General features: G+C 36.3%; 1 protein-coding gene across 1 annotated transcript in view; it reads left to right on the top strand.

Annotated features, from left to right (window-relative positions):
- Window positions 1–22,904, top strand: part of LOC124532312 (V-type proton ATPase 116 kDa subunit a 1-like) — a 39,579-nt gene that overhangs the window by 13,390 nt on the left and 3,285 nt on the right. Inside the window, exons 2-10 of the mRNA XM_047107162.1 lie at window positions 3,704–3,831; window positions 15,119–15,286; window positions 15,941–16,267; window positions 17,605–17,781; window positions 19,611–19,823; window positions 20,346–20,496; window positions 21,041–21,414; window positions 21,993–22,102; window positions 22,190–22,317. Coding sequence (XP_046963118.1) covers window positions 3,724–3,831; window positions 15,119–15,286; window positions 15,941–16,267; window positions 17,605–17,781; window positions 19,611–19,823; window positions 20,346–20,496; window positions 21,041–21,414; window positions 21,993–22,102; window positions 22,190–22,317 — 1,756 coding nt within the window. The 5' untranslated portion in view covers window positions 3,704–3,723. The remainder of the gene's footprint in view (window positions 1–3,703; window positions 3,832–15,118; window positions 15,287–15,940; window positions 16,268–17,604; window positions 17,782–19,610; window positions 19,824–20,345; window positions 20,497–21,040; window positions 21,415–21,992; window positions 22,103–22,189; window positions 22,318–22,904) is intronic.

The raw sequence follows: 22,904 nt of genomic DNA, 5'->3' as shown, positions 1-22,904 counted from the left end.
AGTCCATAAATATGTATGGAGTTGCGCGCATGTTACGACGTAACAATTGGGTGACATTTGTGTACGCCGACCGGCGAACAAGCCCGTGACGAAACTGTCAGCGCCTTTACGTTTTTTCATAGCAATGCGCACACGCGTCAGTCTTTCGCCATATGCACCTTGACTGGCGACTTTGGCGCTCGCTAAATGGCGTCACCATCTATTCAAATCGTAAATATTCATGAAGACGATATTGATAATGATGTTCTAATAGAAGAAGTGGAAAAGAGACCACCTCTTTTAGATAAAAAAATTGAAAGAGTATTCAGATATTCACGTGAAAATTAAAGCGTGGGAAGAAATTAGTACCCAGTATACTCTTCGCTTTCTTTTTCTCTCGAGTCTCACGAGTTTACAGAGAACGACCGTCTCTTCGAAATCCATAGTGGCAAATTACACTTCGATTTCGAAAATGTTTTGTCACTGTCTCTATTAATGAGCGCATTCCACGTTGAAACGTGACATGACAATGACAAACACTTTAAAGTCACCGTGACAAAAATCACCAGTGCGCGCTAGCTCTAATGATACACTACCTTGTAAGATAGAAATGAATTTTCAAACAAATATATTTTTTTAATGATTTGAAATTAAATTATAACATTCATTATGATCTGACTAATGTTATCGTTTTTATTGTTATAATGGTCGACAATTAACCGAAATAATACCGCAATTTATTGCTAATAAAATAAATAAGATACAATAATCCGAAAGATAAGCAAACTAAGGCTCAGTATGATTAACCTTTGTCATTATTGCAATCAAAAACAAAAAAAAATGCGTTTTCTATTTTTAAATTTGACATTACGTGTATTGTCTTTAGCATGAACGTTACCTATTAATGTTTTTGTTTATTTAATATAATTAATTGGTGTTCCAATAATGTTCCAATACGAAGTAATTTTGCACTGCTTCTACATATAAACAGTAACGATGGACATCAAACAATATGCCAAAACAATATTTGTCCTCCTCGCTAGCGTAGACATTGAGAAGATAATACCGTTTGTAAAAAAAACCTGCGTCCTTCCTTTAAAGTTCAAGCTTGCTTCATAATTTCAAAAGATTCGTTTGAGCTATTTGGCCCTTAATGAGCAACAGGTTACTGTCCTATATTATAATATTAGTACAAATTCGCTAGCATCATCATTACATAATATAAAACAAAGTAGCTTACCGCTGCCTGTGTAATTTTAAAGATCTAAGCATACATAGTTACATATGTATGCTTAGATCTTTAAAATTACACAACCGATTTTGTTGCGTTTTTTTTTTGTATAATGTATAATACATTTACAATATATTAGAGAAAAACTGATAATTTTATAAGTTTAAAATTGAGCTTAAATTGCACCCGTGCGAAGCCGAGGCTGGCTAAATAAACGACATTAATATATTTATCTTAAATTCGTGGCGTCTTAAAATTAACATCATTATTCAGCAACTGCAGGTATTCTAGGGACAAATACACTTAGCAACCGAACATTTAGTTCCATGAAACGTGAACTGAAAGCGCCAGGAATATTTTATTTTAGATTCTTCCTAAAATAGTTTTAAATATATTGTAGACATTTATGAGATACACAAGATGTTACCGAAGATAAATAGAATAGTACTTATAAAATACATTTAAATACTAAAAGCAACCGGAACAGATGTTAGAGGAATGTTGGGAACGACGAGCGCGTAGACAGTTCTTCGCGCCAAAACATCTCTCCGAAGCTAATTTATTTCGTAGGATAACGAAAAGACAAGACATTACAGTATATTATTACTAAACGACTCAATATGCTCACTGCGAGACAGAGCTATATAGCGATAGTGTATTTCGAAATGAAATAATTATTCGATTTTCAACAAAACTTGACTAATTTTTTTGTACAGTGAAATTGGCAAATAGTTCTCTTGATTATAGATGATCAGAGGTCACGACCATCCATAGACAATAGCCATGCAAGTAACAAATCATTACACCACCAACAATATCTAAAATGTTATGCCCCTTGTCTTTACACTGGCTTACTCACCCTTCAGAGAACAGAAAAATATCAGATATTGCTCTCTGTATGCTTAAATTTCCCAGGTGGCCACGCACCCAGAAAAAAGCTGATCATAATTACTCGATTGTATCTTTGAGAATTAATGAGTATTCTTTAAATGGTATATATTTGGTTTTATTTGTAATTTTATTAAAAAATATAGGATATATAGCATACACACGCACGCACGCACGCACGCGTATTTTTTTTACTTTCCTTAACTTTTTAAAGTACTGTAAATGAATACATAGCTTCCTATATTCCAATTTATCAATATCAATCAGTCGAACCAAACGATTCTATGGCTAACAGCCGTATAAACATACGCTCATATACAAAAATAGAATCAATTAAACGATAGAACTATTTCCAGAGCACTTAAATACGACAATGGAATACTAGAACGTTACAAGTCCGTTGTCGTACGACATCACAATAATCTTAGTAGCATTTATAAACTCGACCCATTCTACAAATGTTTCATTTATTACGAAAATTGGCAGACGGTTCAGAGAACATATTCGTCTTCGAGCATGAGACGATTGCATCTCAGTGTTCAGAGATGCAGTTCATTGAATTACTCTACAACGTCGAATCATACGATTCTATTAATACTATATTTAATATTGATTGATTTATTGTATCATTGTTATTTTTGTTGTGATGTAATATATACGGAAATAGAATTAAATCAAGATTAATTTTCCGATAACGGCCATTATCAAGATGCTCGCCAATAACACGAAACAAATTATAGTGCGCTTTATGTGAGCAAATAATTGCACTCTGTATAAATGAAATGTCAATCTCAATGGGCCGGCAAACCCGAAAAGACCGGAAAAGTTCGAAAGCGAGATAAACAGTTTCCCCCCTTTCAAAACATGAGTGTAACTGGTTAAAAAGTTAATTACTAAAACAAAGTTTCGTCTATTGATGACCCGAAGAGTCAGTATTAGTGGTTAATCTATACATATAATAAAATTGGAGTGTCTGTTTGTAATATTAAAATAGCCCTTTTCTACTCATGCATATGTATTTATACACGGTACATATACCAAAATAACATTTTTTACAATTTTTGTCGGTCTGTCTGTCTTTTTGTTCCGGCTTATCTCTGGAACGACTGGACCGATTTTGACGGGAGTTTCGCTGGCAGATAACTTATATAATAGGGAGTAACTTAGGCTACAATAATTTCTTTTTTGTTAAATTCAAACGCGTACAAGTTCGCGGGCACAGCTGGTTGAAAAATATCATATATATTTATATCTTGATTCTTTTTAAATATATATTTTTCGTATCTATAAGTAGTATCATTACAATAAATACATTAAATTAAATAAATATATAATCTATTTAACAAAGACTTTTGAGCCGTCATTTGTATTGAGTAAATCTATCACCAGTTCGAAACGTAGATTCTAAACTGAATAAAGGCTGTGAGTGGGTGTGTGTGTGTGCGTGTGTGTGTGTGTGTGTGTGTGTGTGTGTGTGTGTGTGTGTGTGTGTGTGTGTGTGTGTGTGTGTGTGTGTGTGTGTGTGTGTGTGTGTGTGTGTGTGGGTGGGTGTGTGTGTGTGTGTGTGTGTGTTGTGTTTTATCTTAAAAATCTTTTTTTGTCTAGGTCCATACCCCGCGGGCACCATGTTCCGAAGCGAGGAGATGGTGCTCTGCCAACTGTTCGTGCAGCCGGAAGCGGCGTACGTGTCGATGTATGAGCTGGGCGAGGCGGGCATCGCGCAGTTCAGAGACGTAAGTTTTAATTCCTAACTCTTGAACTCATGGACAGCATACTTCCATAGACAATATCTAATAATTAATTCTATGTTCATTAATCTCTTATTCAAATATCGAATCTTTTTTTTTTAACTAATACAACTAGTAACTCATTATATAAACTATAATTGTTAATGTGTACATATGTTTCTAGAATTAATTATTATTTTGAGATTTTAATTTGACTTTCTTTGGTCCGATGTGAACTAACATATTTTTTAATAAATACGTATGTGCAACTTTTAAATCCAACCGTCCATCGCAGCTAAAACTACAATCAACAACTTGGAGGCAATTTACCAATAAAACGATATGTTAACATAATATATACAAAATAGCACTCATATATATATCTTACTATTATATCATTGATAATATCAAGTGTAAATGTATAGCTATTATTACAGTAGGTTGTGTTCGAGTGTAAATCAGACGCAAAAAGGTTTCAGTTCATTGAGGTGTGATAATTTGCTTGCGCTTTATTTATTTATAACTCAAATACCGCATGTGTCTTATGTACTACCTAATTGGTCCAGATATAAGGCGGCTGATTCCGAGGTACTAGGTTCAAACCCCAAGTTGAGCCTATAGAACACACCTGCAAACACTTTTACACTATAATATTAAATCGTAGAGATCTATTTGCGCTTCTATTTGGCTACCGTGGTCAAAATTGTAAATTTCCCACTGCTGGGATAAGGCCTCTTCTTCCATTAAGGGGAGGGTTTGGGACATATTCCACCACGCTGTTCCAATGCACATGTAGCAGAATTTCGATGCAATTAGACACATGCAGGTTTCCTCACGATGTTTTCCTTCACCGCCGAGCACGAAATGTATTATGAACCCAAACTAAGCACATATACATATATAGTAGTGCTTGCCTGGGTTTGAACCCGCAATCATTGGTTAAGATGCACGCGCTCTAACCACTGGGCCATCTCGGCTCTATATCAGTCTATATTATTATTATTATAATAAATGAAGTAATAAAACTAAAACACACCTTTAAAATAACAAACATAACATGTACATACCGGGAGATGCAGTGCGTTTATTGCGTCGAATAAATTTTTTTGAAGCAGAATTCTGATATATTTTGAAGACACTTTTCAACGTTTTTTTTTTTTTAAAAAAAAACTTTGAAAATGTATCAATTTAACAAAATATGCTGTGACCTGTTCATCAGACGGCCAGTGGGTAAGTATCACGTAACATAATTATGCGAATTAGAGTCTGCTCGCTACTGGTTGGAAGCGAACATATGACTAACTACAAACGTACATGGTTATTTAAATAAATAGGTAATCTTATTTCATTGAGTTACCACCATTCGTTACAGATTACGTCATAAAAGCTTCATTGGTCCAGATATATAGCGTTTTAATTTCGAATCGGCCAAAAAAGTTAGAGGTTAATAAAAAAACCCTCAATAAATTCTCAAAGTCAATGTGCCACCAACCTTGGGAGCTAAGATGTTATGTCCCTTGTGCCTGTAGTTACACTGGCTCATTCGCCCTTCAAACCGGAACACAACAATACTGAGTACTGTTATTTGGCGGAAGAATAACTGATGAGTGGGTAGTACCTACCCAGACGGGCTAGCAAAGTCCTACCACCAAGTAAAGCTATTACTATTATTCTATTATTTTAACAATAAAAGAAGTGGCCTCTCACAGTGTATATAGGTAATCACTTATCCACGATACAGTTTGTTAGTGTGTCCCTAAATAAATAAAAGATCTACGTAAAAATATACATCTAACATTATATTCCAAAATCTGTCTTTCTGTCTGTCAGTTGTTTCACACCAAAACGGTGAACTGAATTTGGTGAAATTTGGGTTTGAAGTCAGTTTGAACTCCAAAAGCGACAAATGCTCTTTTTAGTGGCAGATGACATCTGCAACGCGGGCAAATCTACAGGCCAACTAGTTACAAAAAATCATTGTATGTACTTCATGCTTGTATTTCACACTGCATTGAAAATTCAAAATTCACTAGCCAAAGCAATTTGTAAACTGACATGTTCGAGGCCGTTCAAGCTTCAAAACCAAACAATGTATAGAACACATTATGTACGGTATAATTAAGGCGATCGTCTGTTATTTTAACCTAGATGGGTACTTACCCAAATGGGCTATTAAGTATCAAAGCTTCTAAATATTATATATACACAAATCCACCCATAATGTATTGTTATGGTATTCTTAGTTTGCAAATCATTCCATATTCACTGTAAATTACAATTTCCGTCCACGACTTCGAGACCGTATAAAAATCCTATGTGCTTATACAGACAATATCTGCCTCTAGGTCAAATTTCATCTAAACTTTTTCATTACGGATATTACTAAGATTATTTCCTGTCAAATTAACGAATTATCTGTGCCCGCTACATCGTGCTCGATTGTATTTATAAACAAATATTATTGTAGCCTAAGTTAATCCTTATTACATCCGCTTTCTGTCAAAATCTGCCCAGCCATTCCAGAGATTAGCCCGAACAAACAGACAGAGAAAAATTAAAATATATTTGGTTTATATACTGAACAATTAGTAAAAGCAGTTATTTTAATATTACAATAAAACACTCCAATTTTATTATATATAGATACAGTGTATTCCGTAAATAATACTAAGTGCAATACATGAAAAATGTAACAAAACGAAATAAATGTAACTTATCAAGTGCCTCGGTCTAATTTAGTTCAACTAACTTCTAGAAGCAGGATATCCTACTAGGGCCCGTCGCCTCTCTCTATACAATATTAAAACATACTATAATGGCTTTAAAAACTTATCTATGACATACAGACATTCAACTTTCATTCCAGACATTTTTAACTTTGCCTTCTCGTAAATTCAATTCGTTTTTAAAAAATACATTGGTAAAAAAAGGCGTATTATTTGATACAAGATTTTGTAGATGATAAAAAGGCGTGGAATTAATACCTGTTGACTTCCAGGCAGGATATATTAATTTAATTAATTGTATTTAACTAACATGACTAACATGATATAACATTTTTTTAATGTTAAAAAAGAGTGACTACTGAATTTCTTGCCGGTTCTTCTCGGTAAAATCTACTTTCCGAACCGGTGGTACCTTCACTTAATTGTTAAATGACGATTCAAAAGTGTAAACACTTGAATAAAGTTTATTTTGATTTTGATTTTTTGATACAAATATTAAATTTATATATAGTGTTTGCAAATTTAATAAGAGTCTGAAAGTTAACGAAAAATTACTTTGAAAGTGTTACGGTAGAGTAGAATATAAACATTGAATTAAGACTGAAATATCAAACATTTCTTGCATCGCCAATGGCTTAAGAGCTAAGATATTGTGATATTAAATACGAAAACAATCAAAGTAAGTGTAATACTTCTATTCTGAAAAAAGAGACTACATTGGCAAACTGTTTGAAGACATATGACAACTATATAATATTAAATTGTGTTTTTTTTTATATAATTGGTAGTATTATATAGTAGTACCTATCTATATAAGTGGTTTGTATGCACTTGTACATTATAGATTCCGTATATTTAACATATTTTTCGTGACAATTATAAATCTAGCACACAAAGTTAAAATACTTTCAGTTATTCTCTAAAAAACATAAAAGACTAGCTTATATGTAAGTATATTTAACATAATAATTAATAACATTAAATGCTTAAATATATACAAATATGAACTAAACCTTAAATCTTTATCTTGAAAGATATTTTTCATTAATTTATCATCAATCCATAATTATAAAATTTAGAATATTTTTGATTTATTATTTTTAACTGATGCTATAAATGTACAGACTGACAAATGGAGGTACTAGGGAAAATCTTACGGCTACGGAATCCTAAAAAGCCGTAGTCTGTCCAGAACGGCCTACATAACATTTGCAATACCCCTACCATCAGATAAGGATGTAGCCACTGACGGAAACTAGGTTCTGTATTATTCACTATCTATATTATTAATGTGAAAGTAACTCTGTCTCTCTGTCTGTCTGCCGCTCTTTCACAACCAAACCTCTGAACCGAATTCGATGAAATTTTGTACGAAACAAACTTGAACTACGAAAGGACATAGGCTACTTTTTTGTCTGATACATGATAATCAACACCCTAAAACCCGAGCGAAACCGTGGGCGATTACGAGTAGCTCAATAAAAAAATATGCCACATTTTTATCAATGTAAATTCAAGGGTAACTTGTGAATAATAGTCATGGTCCCTTTCACGATCTTTCAAATTAGGCTAATCCCCGAATATTATATCCAACGAAATTGCTAGGCCTGTCTTGTGACCCTCCCAAATCGCGTGCCATCATAACGCATACGCGTTGAGTTCGGCACGCAAAGGAGTGGCTTGACTCGCTATATCGATTTAATACGATGGCATATTTTATTTTAAAATATTTAAGTTAACGTTGAGTGACGACCTGGAAATGTTTCACATCTAGACTTCAGAGTATAGAAATTTAGAAACTTTATAATTTATTAACATAAGAATTAATAACATTAAATGCTTAAATATATACAAATATGAACTGAAACTAGTTACTGTATAAATCTTGCGTGAATAGTGGCAAGAATGCTAGCAGCATTTCCCCGTTGAATCGCAATTCCGATCCTCTGGGCAAAAAGCGAACCAGCCTTCCTGTCACCTGGAGGCAATGAGGCGAGGTGTTATACTTTTGATGAAGCTTTTTGCACCACTACATTTTTTTAGTATAGAAATGAAACATATACAGGTGTCTTTACCTTAACAAAAATGAAACGTCATCCATGAAACAAATGAAACATCACTACAACACTATTATGTATGTATATGTATATTAATAGTAACATTGATCACTTTGATAAAATCTGTGATGATCATTGCAAGTGCACAAGAGTAATTAAGGTAAGTAAGGTAATAACCGTTGTTAAAAAAGAGTAACTATTGAGTTTCATGTCGTTTCTTCGCGGTAGGATCTACTTTCTGAACCGGTGGCAGCTTCACTTAATATAGTTGTTCAATGACGATTCAAAAGTGCTTCTAAAAGCCTTCCTGAATAATGTATTAGAATATTTTTTTCAGAAGATTTAATATTTTCGGCCAATCTTGAATACGGGAAAGTTGGTATCACTCGGATTCACAAATTGTCATCTGTGTTGTCTTCCTTTTTCCAGGCACGAAATAGACTGTAAGTTTGCGTCAAAAATAGAAATAATAATTCCGCAATGCTTATCCGGATTTGAACTCGCAAGCTTCTAGAACTTGTCTTTGATATTTAATCTATACTTATACCTATTATAAATTTGAAAGTAACTCTGACTGTCTGTCTGTCACTCTTTCACTACCAAACCGCTGAACTGATTTTGAGGGAATTTGATACGATGCAAATTTGAACTTGAAGGAAAGACGTAGGATACTTTTTGACGCTGTAAGAAGTATTAACTATTCCTTACATCGTCAATGCGCCACCAACCTTGGGAACTAAGATGCTATATCCCTCGTGCTGTAGTTATACTGGCTCACTCACCCTTCAAACCGGAACACAACAATACTGCGTATTGTTGTTTAGGAGTAGAATATCTGATGAGTGGGGGAGTACCTACCAATTCGGGCTTGTACAAAGCCCTACCCAACTATTCAGATATGATATATATACTAAGGACAATAAATGAAGTTTTCAAACAAATTCCACGTTTAATTATTTTTAATACAATCATCATTCATCTACGCAACTCCACAGTTATAATATAGTATAACACTGTACGTACAATTGTTTTTAATTGAAATGACAATGGCCAAGTCCGAGGCACATTTTTATCACACTTACGTAACGCGATAAATGTAATTGTTTACAAGGGGATAGTAGCATATTGTTCTTCAATGCTGTCTATTATCTGAAGGACTACATATTTGTCTCCTTCGCCTATATTATCGTCGAATGTTTCCTCTATGCGTTTTTTTTTAGTTCGCCTTTGTTCAAGCAAAGGTTGCACAAAGTGAAGCCTAGTGACGGTCTTTTAAAGAGGACCAATTAAAAAAAATGTCGTAGTACTTTTCCAGAGCTTTCTGTGATGAAATTTAAACTGAAACGAAAAAAGAATATTGTGTTTTATTGAAGCGTTTATGTATTGAAATTAGCCCATATGTCAAATTTTTAGAAATTTATTTTTTCAAATATACTCAGTTTGATACTTTTATGCTAAAAATGCACTAACACAAAAAAATGCATAAATTTCATTATCTGCTATGATTTGTCCAAGATAATATAATGCATGCATGATTTTGGAGTTTACTGTACCGCATACTGTTATTTTGGAGTTTACTATACTTACATACAACTTAGGTAAATTTCAGAAACGATTTTTCTTAGAAAATGTAGATCAAGAATATTTTTTGTAAATATTTGCATGATCTAGAATTTCTTTACGAGCAATTTCATGACAAAATAATCGATTCCCGGAAAAAAATCTTCCATTTTTTTTTGCACTAATGATATCGATAGTGTCTTAATTATTTTATTACAACCCTTACGTCCATGCAAATTTTCGGCATCTTGGGGTATTACGGCGGCTAAAATGTGTTTGTATAAGTTGACACGTTTACTGTTATCTCAAGTGCTATGAAACCTAATTAATAACAATCTTTCAAGTATCTTACTTGAGTAGAAAGGTTTGATCAGAAAGTTTATTTAGATAAGAATTATTAACAATTAGACTTTAATTATATAAAAATTAAAATAGTTTATTAAAATTAGTGATATAATTTTTTTAGATACAATTGTAAACTACAAAAATATACAGCAGAGTCGAATAAATACGCTTAAAAAAAACTTTCAGATTACCATAACCATCAAAGCATTAAGCCCGCCTTTTGTTAATACTTTTGTATTGTACAATAAAGCATTAAAATAAATAAATAAATAAAACTAAGTTCATGTAGATTGTTATATACATCCACATACTACTGGGACATTAGTACATAATACTTCTCAACAGTCATCTTACTCCAGAATATTGACATTATAAGGTTATTAAGTTATTAAAACGAAATATTAAAACTATATTCTGAAAACATCCAACAGCCAAAACAATGACATTTCATATTATGAAACACAGAGCAACAAGTTATAAATGGGAGCAATAAAAGTGATAAAGAGATAGGATGCTGCGAATGGCCAATTGATGCTCTATTTTTGGTATTAGGTGTGGTCTCGTTAGTATTTTTATTGGTGTAGTCATTTTTTATGTTGCAATAGTTTATTATTTATGACGATGTGGGTTACAAAACCCTTTCAAGACGAATGGGTTTATCAATACCTCGACTATATATTTATTTTATCGCGTTATATGTTGGGTACATTGAGTATTTATGGTACGAAAAGGCCTGGTGATTGACAAAAACAGAATAGGAACGCTTATGTGCAAAAGGTTATTAAACAATTAGTTACTTGATGGATGATAGCACACTTTGGAAATGATGTGATCGCGTTCCGCCGATAATACTTACAAATTTGACAAAAAATTTCAAGTGGAGTTTCCTTGGTCGGTTTTACTCATGTCAGACTTTACCTTTAGGGATGTAAGGGGGCGCAAACTACACCTTAGTGCCCCAAGCCAACCTCACCTGCCCGTGGTGCATCCTGCCGACCAGCAAACGAGGCTCTGGCGACCGACTGATGGCGGTATAACCATAAACATAATAGGCGTAGCTAAATACCACAGGCCGGTGACGGGCAGCAGCGTCACCGGTGCGAGAAGCTACGCCCTGCGATCGCCAACCCGCCTGCCCAGCGTGGCGATTATGGGCACAACCTCCACATACAGCACACACGCAAGCCACGGCCCCCAGTTCCCGGCAGCCCCGCTATTCCTCGTCATGGTGGCGACGATGGTAACGGCGGGACGGGGGGTGCTAAGAATCACCGGGCTACGGGAGGCCACCACAACCGACTGACCCTTGCGACGTACAACGGACGCACGCTACGGCTTGACTCGCATCTAGCGCAACTTGAGGTAGAACTTGGGAAAATTAGGTGGCACATATTAGGGCTATGTGAAGTCCGTAGAGAGGGAGAGGACACCGTAACCCTCGAATCAGGCCACCTAATGTACTTCCGAGAGGGTGACCAACAATCCCAAGGTGGCGTTGGGTTTCTGGTAAATAAGTCCCTAGTTGACAACGTGGTGGAAATCTCCAGTGTGTCGAACAGGGTAGCGTACCTCATTATAAAGCTCACCGAGAGGTACAGCCTCAAGGTGGTGCAAGCGTACGCACCGACCTCGACACACTCGGACGATGAAGTGGAAGAATTATTCGATGACATATCGAGGGCCCTCCACTTCACCACGAAAACCCACTACAACGTTGTCATGGGGGACTTCAACGCTAAAGTGGGAGTACAGAACTGCAGCGAATCGGTAGTAGGACCCCATGGACTTGGAAGCAGGAATCATAGGGGGCAAATGCTTGTCAACTTCCTCGAACGGGAGGGGCTCTTCTTGATGAACTCCTTCTTCAAGAAGCAGCCGCAAAGGAAGTGGACGTGGCAAAGCCCCGACACTATGACGAAAAACGAGATCGACTTCATAATGACGGACAAGAGGCATATATTCAGAGACGTCTCAGTGATTAACAGGTTCAATACCGGTAGTGATCACCGACTCCTCCGAGGCTCTCTGAATATCAATTTTAAGGCCGAGCGCGCCCGTCTGATGAAGTCCACGCTCCGACCAAAGCTGCTCCAAACCATTGCGGGATCTGAAACATTCCAGTCAATCCTGGAGAACCGATTCGCTGCCGTGGAAACCACAACGGACGTAAACCAGAACCTCGAAAATGTAGTTCGAATTCTCAGGGAAGAAGGCACGAGATATTGTGGCATGCAGCGTAAGGGCAGGAAGTCGAACCTTTCGGAAGAGACTTTGGGGCTCATGAAGAAACGACGTGAAAACCCACCTGTCACTTCGTCAGAGAAACGGCAATTAAACCAAGAGATCAGCAGGCGCGTACGACACGACCTCCGGTGCTCCAATACTCTTGCAATAAAAAGAGCTATTGAGCAGAATCGGGGGTCTAAGGTGTTCGTACAATCTCTTGGAAGGAGCCACCTGACGAAGTTGACCACAGCAAGTGGAGAAGTCGTTTCTTCTAAGCCGGCAGTACTTTCGGAAGTAGAGGACTTCTACGGCCGGTTATACGCATCGCATGCATCTCGACCTGATCCCGAAAATGAGGATCCTAGAGCTACATTAACACGCCATTTCTCCGAAGACCTGCCTGAAGTCAGTATTGGCGAAATCGAGACTGCTCTTAGACAGCTTAAAAATGGAAAAGCCCCTGGAGAGGACGGCGTTACCACAGAGCTATTAAAAGCGGGAGGTAAACCAGTACTTAGGGAACTTCAGACGCTTTTTAACTCTGTCCTCTTCGAAGGGAGAACTCCGGAGGCGTGGAGTAGGAGTGTGGTCGTCCTGTTCTTCAAAAAGGGAGACAAAACCCTGCTGAAGAACTATCGTCCCATATCCCTACTGAGCCACGTCTATAAGCTGTTTTCAAGAGTGATCACGAACCGTCTTGCGCTAAGATTCGACGAATTCCAACCCCCGGAGCAGGCCGGGTTTCGGACCGGATACGGCACCATAGACCACATCCATACAGTGCGGCAGATTATACAGAAGTCCCATGAGTATAATCGGCCCCTGTGTATTGCATTCGTGGACTATGAGAAGGCCTTTGACTCGGTTGAAATCTGGGCTGTTCTGGAGTCCCTGCAGCGTTGCCAAGTTGATTGGCGATACATCCAAGTGATGAGATGTCTCTATGAAGCTGCCACCATGTCCGTCCGAGTACAGAATCAGCAAACAAATCCCATACCATTGCATCGAGGAGTGAGACAAGGGGACGTTATTTCCCCCAAATTGTTCACTAATGCAATGGAGGATATGTTCAAGACGCTGAACTGGAAAGGACGTGGCATTAACATCAATGGCGAATACATCTCTCACTTGAGATTCGCAGACGACATCGTCATCGTGGCAGAAACGCTGCAGGACCTACAACAAATGCTGAACGAGCTGGCTGATTCTTCTATGCGTATCGGCCTACGGATGAACTTGGATAAAACCAAGGTCATGTTCAATGAACATGTTCTACCGGAACCGACTACGATACATGGTACCGTCCTCGAAGTTGTTCAAAAATATGTCTACCTCGGGCAGACTCTGCGATTAGGTAGAAACAACCTTGAGGACGAGGTGAATAGAAGAATTCAGCTGGGTTAGGCAGCGTTTGGGAAGTTACGACGAATCTTAACATCGTCGATCCCACAGTGCCTTAAGACGAAAGTCTTCAATCAGTGCGTCCTACCCGTCATGACATACGGAGCCGAAACGTGGACATTCACGACAAGGCTGGTCCACCAGCTTAAAGTCGCTCAGCGTGCTATGGAAAGGGCTATGCTCGGCGTTTCTTTGAGGGATCGCATCAGAAATGAGGTGATCCGTCAAAGAACCAAAGTCATCGACATAGCCCACCGGATTAGTAAGCTGAAATGGCAGTGGGCTGGTCATATTTGTCGTAGAACCGACAACCGTTGGGGAAAACGTGTTCTAGAGTGGAGACCGCGTCTCGGCAAACGTAGTGTAGGACGTCCTCAGGCACGGTGGAGTGACGATATACGCAAGGCGGCAGGCAGGAGCTGGATGCGAGTAGCCGGAGAAAGACCACAGTGGCGTGCACTGGGAGAGGCCTATGTCCAGCAGTGGACAAAAATAGGCTGATGATGATGAGACTTTACCTCTCTGTACCGATCCTTGTACTTAATTTGACAATCAATAAGTGTTTAGCTTCTACATTTAATGCAGAACTTTGAATTTGGATTGTCAAATAATTTGATATCTACGAAGCGATGTTCAAAGGGTTCCTATAAAAAAGGTTTATAAAAAATATATAAAAACGTTTCGTTGTTCTTTAAAGTCGTAGGTGTATAACATAAAGAGATACAGTAACTGAAACGGTTCATTACTCGTACCTTAAAAACCGGTAACTGATGTACAATATGAATTCGAAAAATAAAATATCGTCTTATTTCTTCCGCTCTTCTTTATATATTCATCAAAACCTGTTAGAGTAACGAATCGGTAGTGGAATTGGGAACCTAAACTTCTTTTCAAAAGAAGGAAAATCCTTTGCCTTATAGCAGGGACTTACTACCTATTAATATCATGTAAGTTTAAAGCACATAATTTTCTTTACAGTTAAATCCACACGTGAACGATTTCCAACGTCGATATGTAACAGAAGTCAGACGTTGCAACGAAATGGAACGCAAGCTGCGCTGGGTGAGCGGGGAACTGCCAGAACCACCGCCTCCGCCAAAGCCGTCGCCTCGAGTATTAACACCGAGGGAGATCAATATATTAGAGGTAAGTAAAATGTCTATACTTAACGAATATGATTGGCTATCTGAATTCCATGCCATACGCGTGATATACTAACTGATATATGCAGTAATACTTAGTGTATTATTATTTTTCTTCACAAATCTACGCGTGCTGACTCGCGATGTCATCGCCTAACTGTCACATCTATCCCAAGGGGCACAAATAAATTTGGCACCTCTTTTCTTTGTCGCACCCCCAAAAAATTGAACTCGTGATTGATTACCAGGACTCGTATTCCTCTCCTTTTATAACCTGAGTGCCTTCAAACGAGGCGTCAAGAGGCATCATACGGGCCGGCATGACGAGGGTGACTAGTGCAGCACATTCTTGCTGTCCGTACGAGTCATCTTCGCGTTTGGACTCCACTCCCACCTACTATCAGATGGAGTGGAGTCATATGCCTACTCGGATAATATAAAAAAAAAATTAAAACAATTACGGTTAAGTGCGATCCGGTTTGAAGTGTGAGCGAGCTACAGTCGTTGGGATCTTAGATCCCAACGTTGGTTCCAATGTCCCAATGGCAATGCAAAAGATTACCTCCAGTGTCAATTTATATGAGCATAGGTGACCAAATACTTGAAATTTTCTTACTAAAATACTTTTCTATTGATTTATCGAACAATTTTCTTTCAGGAAAGGATCGATTACATCGAATCAGAAATACAAGAGATAACAAGAAACGCCCAAAACTTAAAGACGGATTACCTTGCGCTTATCGAACTAAAATTGCTGATTGAAAAGACACAGACATTTTTTCAAGACCACAGCGCTCATAGAAAGATCTCCGCGTCAGTACAAATTTACAATAATGACGGTGCGTTAGGGCATTTGGGCTTCATAGCTGGTGTTGTGGCTACAGCAAGGGTACCTTCCTTTGAAAGAATGCTATGGAGGATATCGCACGGAAATATATTCTTTAAGCAGGCCCAAATCGATGAACCCCTAAAAGATCCGGTTACGGTAAGTTAAAACTAAGATAAACCTACTAGTTACTAAACCCTATTCATCATTGATGACTTAGTGAGCCGAGATGGCCTAGTGGATAGAACGCGTGCGCCTTAACCGATGAATATGGGTTCAAACCCAGGCATGTACCACTGAAATTGCTTGTGCTTAATTTGTGTTTATAATTCATCTCGTGCTCGGCGGTGAGAGAAAATATCGTGAGGTAACCTGACTGTGTCTAATTTCATAGAAATTGCCACATGTGTATTCCACGAACCCGCATTGGAACAGTGTAGTAGAATATGTTCCAAACCTTCCCCTGAAAGGGAGAGGATGCTTTAGCCCAGCAGTGGGAAATTTAGAGGCTATTGCTGTTGTTGTTGTTGCTGTTATGTATCTTTCTGTGCCCGTAACAATTTGTACGTAAAATGTTTAGTATGAAGACTTTAAATCTTTTGTAATAACTTATAATATAAATTAATATGTCATACGAACCTTACGAAATATTTTTACTTGTTAAAATATATTGCAAGTAAAAAGTATCTCAGACTAGATCTATAAACTAGATCTAGAACTATCAACAAATTACATAACAAGTCAAAATCCAAGTAAACATGCAACTAAGAAAAACTCATAATGTGTATTTTCTTGGAGTATATCTAAAAATTAAAACAATCATTGAAATGTAGTGAACACGAGCTCGATAATCACGCGTTTTCAGTAAACAATAGCCGCATGTAATCCTTGAAATACTTGAAAATATAAGCTCCGTATCGATAAAGCGAGTGCATTTTGCTGATAATCATATCAAATAATGATACAGTTCGAAAACAAATCGTTACAACATTGATTTAGAGGCTAGTTAGAAGTTGACATGCTATGGGCCACGCTAAATGCTATACGGTCGTTAACCTAAGTTTTTATTGATTTTTTTACCCTAAGGTTTACTTATTTATTTAAGTGGCCGACTGGCATTTTGTTATTTTAAGAACGACTTAAACGGAAACTAGCGTTTTACATTTACGACCTTACTTACTAATATTTAAATGTTTAGGTAATCAAACGTTCTCTCAATATCGTTTGTATATCTCGTCTCCTTATAGCATTTTTATATGAAACTGTTTGATGATGTCCCTATAGGTCGTCAGCATATACAGAATATAATTTTGCTTCTATATTTCTTTGCTGTCTTTGTTCTAACATTAGCACGCACACTAAGACACCCTATAAATACAAGCGTAACTCACACTATTACACGGTGACATTTAAAAGTAGAATAGCTTTAGTGATAGTGATGAAAAGACCCGTATGAGATATAATTATGGAAATAATAAACTTGTGAATTGTTTCAGAGTCACGAGTTACAGAAGACAGTGTTCGTGGTATTCTTCCATGGAGAACAGATAAAGCTGAGAGTCAAGAAAGTGTGCAATGGCTTCCAAGCGACCCTGTATCCCTGCCCGGCGACGTACAAGGAACAGCAAGATATGCTAGCTGGGATAGAGTCGAGGATTAAGGACTTAGAAATGGTAAATATTCTTATATGACTATATTTTTTTTATGGTATAGGTTGGCGGACGAGCATGGCCACCTGATGATAAGTGGTCACCATCACCCATAGACAATGAAGCTGTAAGAAATATTAACTATTCCTTACGTCGTCAATGCGCCACCAACCTTGGGAACTAAGATGTTATGTCCCTTGTGCTTGTGGAGTTACACTGGCTCACTCACCCTTCAGACCGGAACACAACAATACTGAGTACTGTTGTTTGGCGGTAGAATAACTGATGAGTGAGTGGTACCTACCCAGACGGGCTTGCACAAAGCCCTACCACCAAGTAATATATCAGAATTATCCTCGATATTTTTACTATATAATAACGCTATGAATAGCTTGAGGGTCGTATTGATTTAATTAACTATTTACTACTGGCTTGGAAATATATTCTTCAGATCTGAACAAGGAAATCAGAAAAGTAAACCGCAAAAAATCTTTGCAATTGTTATATTATTGGTATGGCTATAGTACAAATTTAAATTAAGGTGATCTTTTTCAAGCTGTCTATCACAAGAAATTGTAATCGTTATTTTATAATATACTATCGCTTTTCGGCGGTAGAGTAAATATAAATCCTAATCCTTATATATTATAAAACAATATCGCTTATCGCTGACTGTCACTATGTATGCATAGATCATTAATATTTCGCAACGGATTTTGATGCGGTTTACAATAGATAGAGTAACTCGCGAGGAAGGTTTTTGTAAATAAGAGGTTTACATTACATTTTACATGTTTCTAATCCTACAAGATATATAAAAGTATGTATCTGTAACGGTTTGTATTGTCTAATGACACAAAGCTATGAATTTTGTATATATACATTCTGCAGTATATTCAGTATCAATATTGTATCCGTGCGAAGACGGGGCGGATCAAAAGTTTATTTATAATTATTAATAATGTGTATACAAATATCAGACATCAAAATAGAAACGAACTTCATTACATCGTTAAACATAACTTCAATTTGCGTAATATTGTTATCAAAACTTAATAAACAACTATAAACGGTGTCAAGGCAGGATCTTCTTAAGTGGTGTACGTATTATAATTGTATTGTGACTGTTTACAATTAAATAGGTTTACAATATTGTTGACGGAACTTTTTGATAAATATCGTTTACATTATAATCTGTATTTCAAACATTACATCACTATATTAACTTTTTTTACTGTATTAAAAATAAAGTTATATTATCTCTCTCGCACAATGCACGACTTAGTATTTATTAGCTAATATTATTATATAGATATTATCCAAAAACTACCGTCAATTAAATGAGATTAAGAATAATAAGTGAAAAAGGTTTTATTGACCACATAAACACAATAAAGAAAAAAAACAAAAGAACAGATATTGTCTATGTCCAACCCCCTAAAAATAATCGAGGTCGTCCTGTGCTCTGGATCCACCCTAGATAGCAGTTTGCTTAACTAAAATACATATTGATTCGGCCAAAGGGTTACCACCTCAGTTGTATATTGCACGTGTATAATACTATAAATAGACAAATATAAATATGAGACAACATCACATACATTACTCTGATCCCAATCTAAGTAGCTAAAGCACTTGTTTTATGGAAAATTAGAAGTAACGAAATTACCACAAACACCCAGACCTAAGACAACATAGAAAAGTAATAAATTTTCTACAACGTTTCGGGCGGAAATCGTACCCGGGACCTCGGAGTGGCGTACCCATGAAAACCGGTGTACACACTTGACCACGGAGGTCGTCAAATATTGCAAAGCTGCTCAAGTCATTCAAATGTGATAATTAAATTCCAGGTGTTGGAACAAACGGAACAACACCGTAGACTGGTGTTGGCAAACATAGCGAGAGATATCAGCACGTGGATGGTCGTGGTGAGGAAAGAGAAGGCCATATACCACACGCTGAACATGTTCAGTATGGACATCGTCAAGAAATGCCTCATAGCGGAGTGCTGGGTCCCGAGGTGTGACTTACACATCTTGCAAAAGGCTTTAGACAACGGTGTCGTAAGTCCACTTTTACTTTACAAAATTATGTGTCTTGTTTCAAGGAGTTAAGCCCCATATTTGTATAACTACACGGCCGACATGTCATCTTTTGCTTTGCTCCATACTTTCACAAATATATTATATATAGCAACATTATTTAGGTATATTTAAATAAAGATTTTTGTCAAAGTATTAAATTTGAATCCAAAAAATCGACATACCCTAGTTCATCGTTTTCTGTCTAGGTATATATAACTGAAATGTTTTAATACGAAAATATATAACGTAACATGTAACGAACATTTGAGACATCGAGATTTTTTTTTTTGAATATGTACCAGGAAAATTATTGATATCTTTTAAAAGGAACGTAGACACTTTATGTTATTTTGAAATTAATTTTGGCAGTGTCATACTTCAAAAAACTATTAAGATTGTTTTATTAAGGTTTGAGGTTATGCCAAATACAAATAATTTGTAATTTTCTCTTTATCTTTCTATTACATCCATACCTAATGCACATTGAATGTTTATTTTCAGAAAGCTAGTGGTAGTCCCATCCCGTCAATTCTACACCACGTCCCAACGTTAGAAATACCGCCGACGTTCAACCGGACGAACAAGTTCACCCGGGGCTTTCAGACCCTCATTGATTCCTATGGAATCGCCAGCTATCGAGAAGTTAACCCAGGTAATAAACTGTCTTACTTTACCATATCGACAACTGTCAAAAACATAAGGCTCCGTTCGTAACATTCAATAATATGCATATCAATTAAATTCTACTCAACATTATCACTTAGCCAAGGTGTAAGAAAAAGGAGGAAATTACTCATAAAGTTTGTTAAAAGAAAATTATAATAAAAATTAAAATAAGAGTTTATTCAAAAATGTGTATTCTAAAGGGCACATATATATGACCCTTGTCTATATTTTTACATGATGGAAATTCATGAAAAATGATGGAAAGTCTCTCTTGTAGAACTCGATTACAGATACCAAAGACATACCGTATCCGTACCATATCCGTGATTGGGCGCATAGACAATCTCAGGATGTTTATGCAGTGACCATATCTGTAGGCGGTGGTGACACTATTTATACTATTTTCTTCTCAATAATTATCACAATAACAACTTGGATCAAATTATTGATTACTTTATCATGCAGGTTTATTTAAAATTCGATTTGATTCAACTAACAAAAAAATCACTGATACATGATATGTATTTCAGCTTTGTACACGATAATAACATTCCCGTTTCTGTTCGCTGTGATGTTCGGTGACATGGGCCACGGTCTCATTATGACCATTTTCGCCGCCATACTTGTTATATTCGAAAAGAAATTCGCAAAGAATAAATCGGACAACGAAATATGGAACATATTCTTCGGCGGACGATACATTATACTCCTGATGGGAATATTCTCTGTTTACACTGGCTTGATATACAACGATATATTCTCGAAGTCGTTAAACATATTCGGCAGTAGTTGGCAAAATGTCTACGATGAAGGCACTCTGAGAAATCATAGTAGTTTCGAATTGGATCCAAAAGACGCGTATACGAAGACTCCCTATCCGCTTGGAATCGATCCTGCTTGGCAAGTAAGTAAGGAACAGTAGAAATATTTTTTTTAACCTAAATCACATTTCAATATCCGTTTCAATAAAGCCAAAATATTTTGAAAACTTTTACATCTCTTATAATATTTGTTGCCAATATTTTATTCCGCGTTTAATATGTACCTAGCTTCAAGCAAACAGGAACATCAAATAATTAACGATATTTAATGTATTTAAATAAAACTAATTATAACGGATGAATCGCGTATATTAATTATTTTTAAACATCCCGACGTTTCGAGCACTTTGCAGTGTTCGTGGTCACGGGTAGACGACGGTCTGTTATAATTAGTTTTATTTAAATGTGTAATAATCGCGAAAATTTAAGACAACATGATATTTAATGTAGTTTACAATATTAATTTTTACAGTTTTTATTACATCCATTATCTTTCGTTTTTCAACCCAGATTAACGATTCCCATATCAAATTCGGTGATATTATTTTTCTACTTTTATTTGTAAAAATGTCAAACCAAAAAGTCCATCAATCATCAAGTCAATCCATTACTTTTATGTAATTCTGTGATTGAATATAACTTACGTGTGGCTTTTTTCCAGTTTGCCGCCAACAACATAATATTTCTGAACTCGTTCAAAATGAAACTGTCGATAATATTCGGCGTAATCCATATGGCGTTCGGGGTAACATTGAGTGTGGTAAACTTCAAGTAATTACTGTATTCAAGAAATTAGATACCATACTTTGATTTGAGTATTGAAAAGTTTTTATATATTTTTCCTTTTTTTAATTTCAGCTTCTTCAAGAAGGCGGAGTTAATATTCCTACAGTACATACCACAGATATTATTTCTTCTTCTCCTGTTTTGGTATTTGTGTATTCTGATGTTCATGAAATGGATCATGTATTCTGCAGATGCGACAGGTAAATTATGTTTGTTTAAATGATTGTTCACAACATATATTGATAATTTATTTATTTATTTATTTATATAATAAATAAAGAGGAATTATGGGCTGAACGAAATGTGGCTTTACCTACCGATTTCTTCCAGATCTCTGGGCAAAGACATTTCAAAATTAAGATTAAATAGGCTGGTTTAAGATTATAGATTGCACACTACCAAACATTGCAAAATTTAATTTTTAATGAGCCATCTCAGATGAATTATCAACTTTACTGTAATCTTTGACAAATGGTCATTTTATGGAATATATTCCATTTCTATCACCATCCTTGAGCCAACTATTACCTTTTATCTCACATTGAGTAATAACTAATAATAATAAATTATTAGTAATAGGTATCTTAAATCAAAGTCCAAAACTAAAGCACTTCTTGTTGATGTAACAATAGTCTATGGTGTCAGGAAGGAAACGGCGTCGTTGAAGACAGTTGATGCTCCATTTAAAAATAGAATTTGACGTATCCCTATAAAAATACTAACCGCCTCGGTTTCTTAATACTGGAAACAATAGGCTATTTGACAATGCAAAAAATAAATTGTGAAT

The sequence above is a fragment of the Vanessa cardui genome, chromosome 9, assembly GCF_905220365.1.
Source record: "Vanessa cardui chromosome 9, ilVanCard2.1, whole genome shotgun sequence".
Taxonomy (NCBI): Eukaryota; Metazoa; Arthropoda; class Insecta; order Lepidoptera; family Nymphalidae; genus Vanessa; species Vanessa cardui.
Note: the sequence above shows the minus strand (reverse complement) of the source record. Positions and strands in the feature narration are given on the sequence as shown.